At 38.2% G+C, this 696-nt stretch overlaps 1 protein-coding gene across 1 annotated transcript in view; it reads left to right on the top strand.

Moving 5' to 3' along the window:
• The first annotated feature begins 604 nt into the window (after positions 1-604).
• The window catches only part of LOC127526183 (uncharacterized), a 2,011-nt gene continuing 1,919 nt past the window's right edge, over positions 605-696 (top strand). Inside the window, exon 1 of the mRNA XM_051920783.1 lies at positions 605-696. This exon is cut by the window's right edge and continues 715 nt beyond it. Within this exon, the coding sequence (XP_051776743.1) occupies positions 605-696 (92 nt within the window).

Here is a 696-nt window from a genome sequence, read left to right as displayed (position 1 = left end):
AATAATAGGCTATAATGTGTTAACGAGAATTGTGCCTCAGTAATACAGAAGTAAACATTTGCTATACGTTTTTAAGTTACTGGATAACTTATGTAATACAACAAACATCTTTAATTATTTTGCTTAGAATTTCTCTTGATTTCCATTATTACTGTCTATAATTGAGAAGTACTACAAAGGAATCCCTGTCATGAAGACCATAAGCACCATGAAAATCATAGCATATTAAGCAAAGAATACTCAAAACTTTAAATCTATGACTGGTAAACTCTAATAGTCTGCTTGAAAAAAAAACAACTTTTTAAACGCAATGACATGTGCAAAATAAGAGTGCAGATGTGTGTGGTAAACATGGATGCAAAAAAGATTAAGCTGAATGAGAAAAAAGGCAAAATATTTACCACTTTACAAAGGAGCAAAAATTCACACTTGTTTTCTGGGGGTTAAGTCTTTCCCAGAAGTCCCTTTCATTCTCGGTGTCCTCTGCTCAGGGTCCTGACTCCTTGAGAAAGCCTGCAGAGGTGACACTTCACACCTCTGAGTTCAGGATAAAAACAGGGCTGCTCTACCAAGAGCACAGCATTCACTAAACTGAGCTCACAACATGGATGTCACGGCTCCACAGCTGAGCTACAGCTCCCCATATCACTGGAGCTATCCCAACTCGGACTCCGAACTTTACAGCCTCTCATCTCC

The sequence above is a fragment of the Erpetoichthys calabaricus genome, chromosome 17 (genome assembly GCF_900747795.2).
Source record: "Erpetoichthys calabaricus chromosome 17, fErpCal1.3, whole genome shotgun sequence".
NCBI lineage: Eukaryota > Metazoa > Chordata > Cladistia > Polypteriformes > Polypteridae > Erpetoichthys > Erpetoichthys calabaricus.
This window is presented reverse-complemented; position numbering and strand designations above follow the sequence as displayed.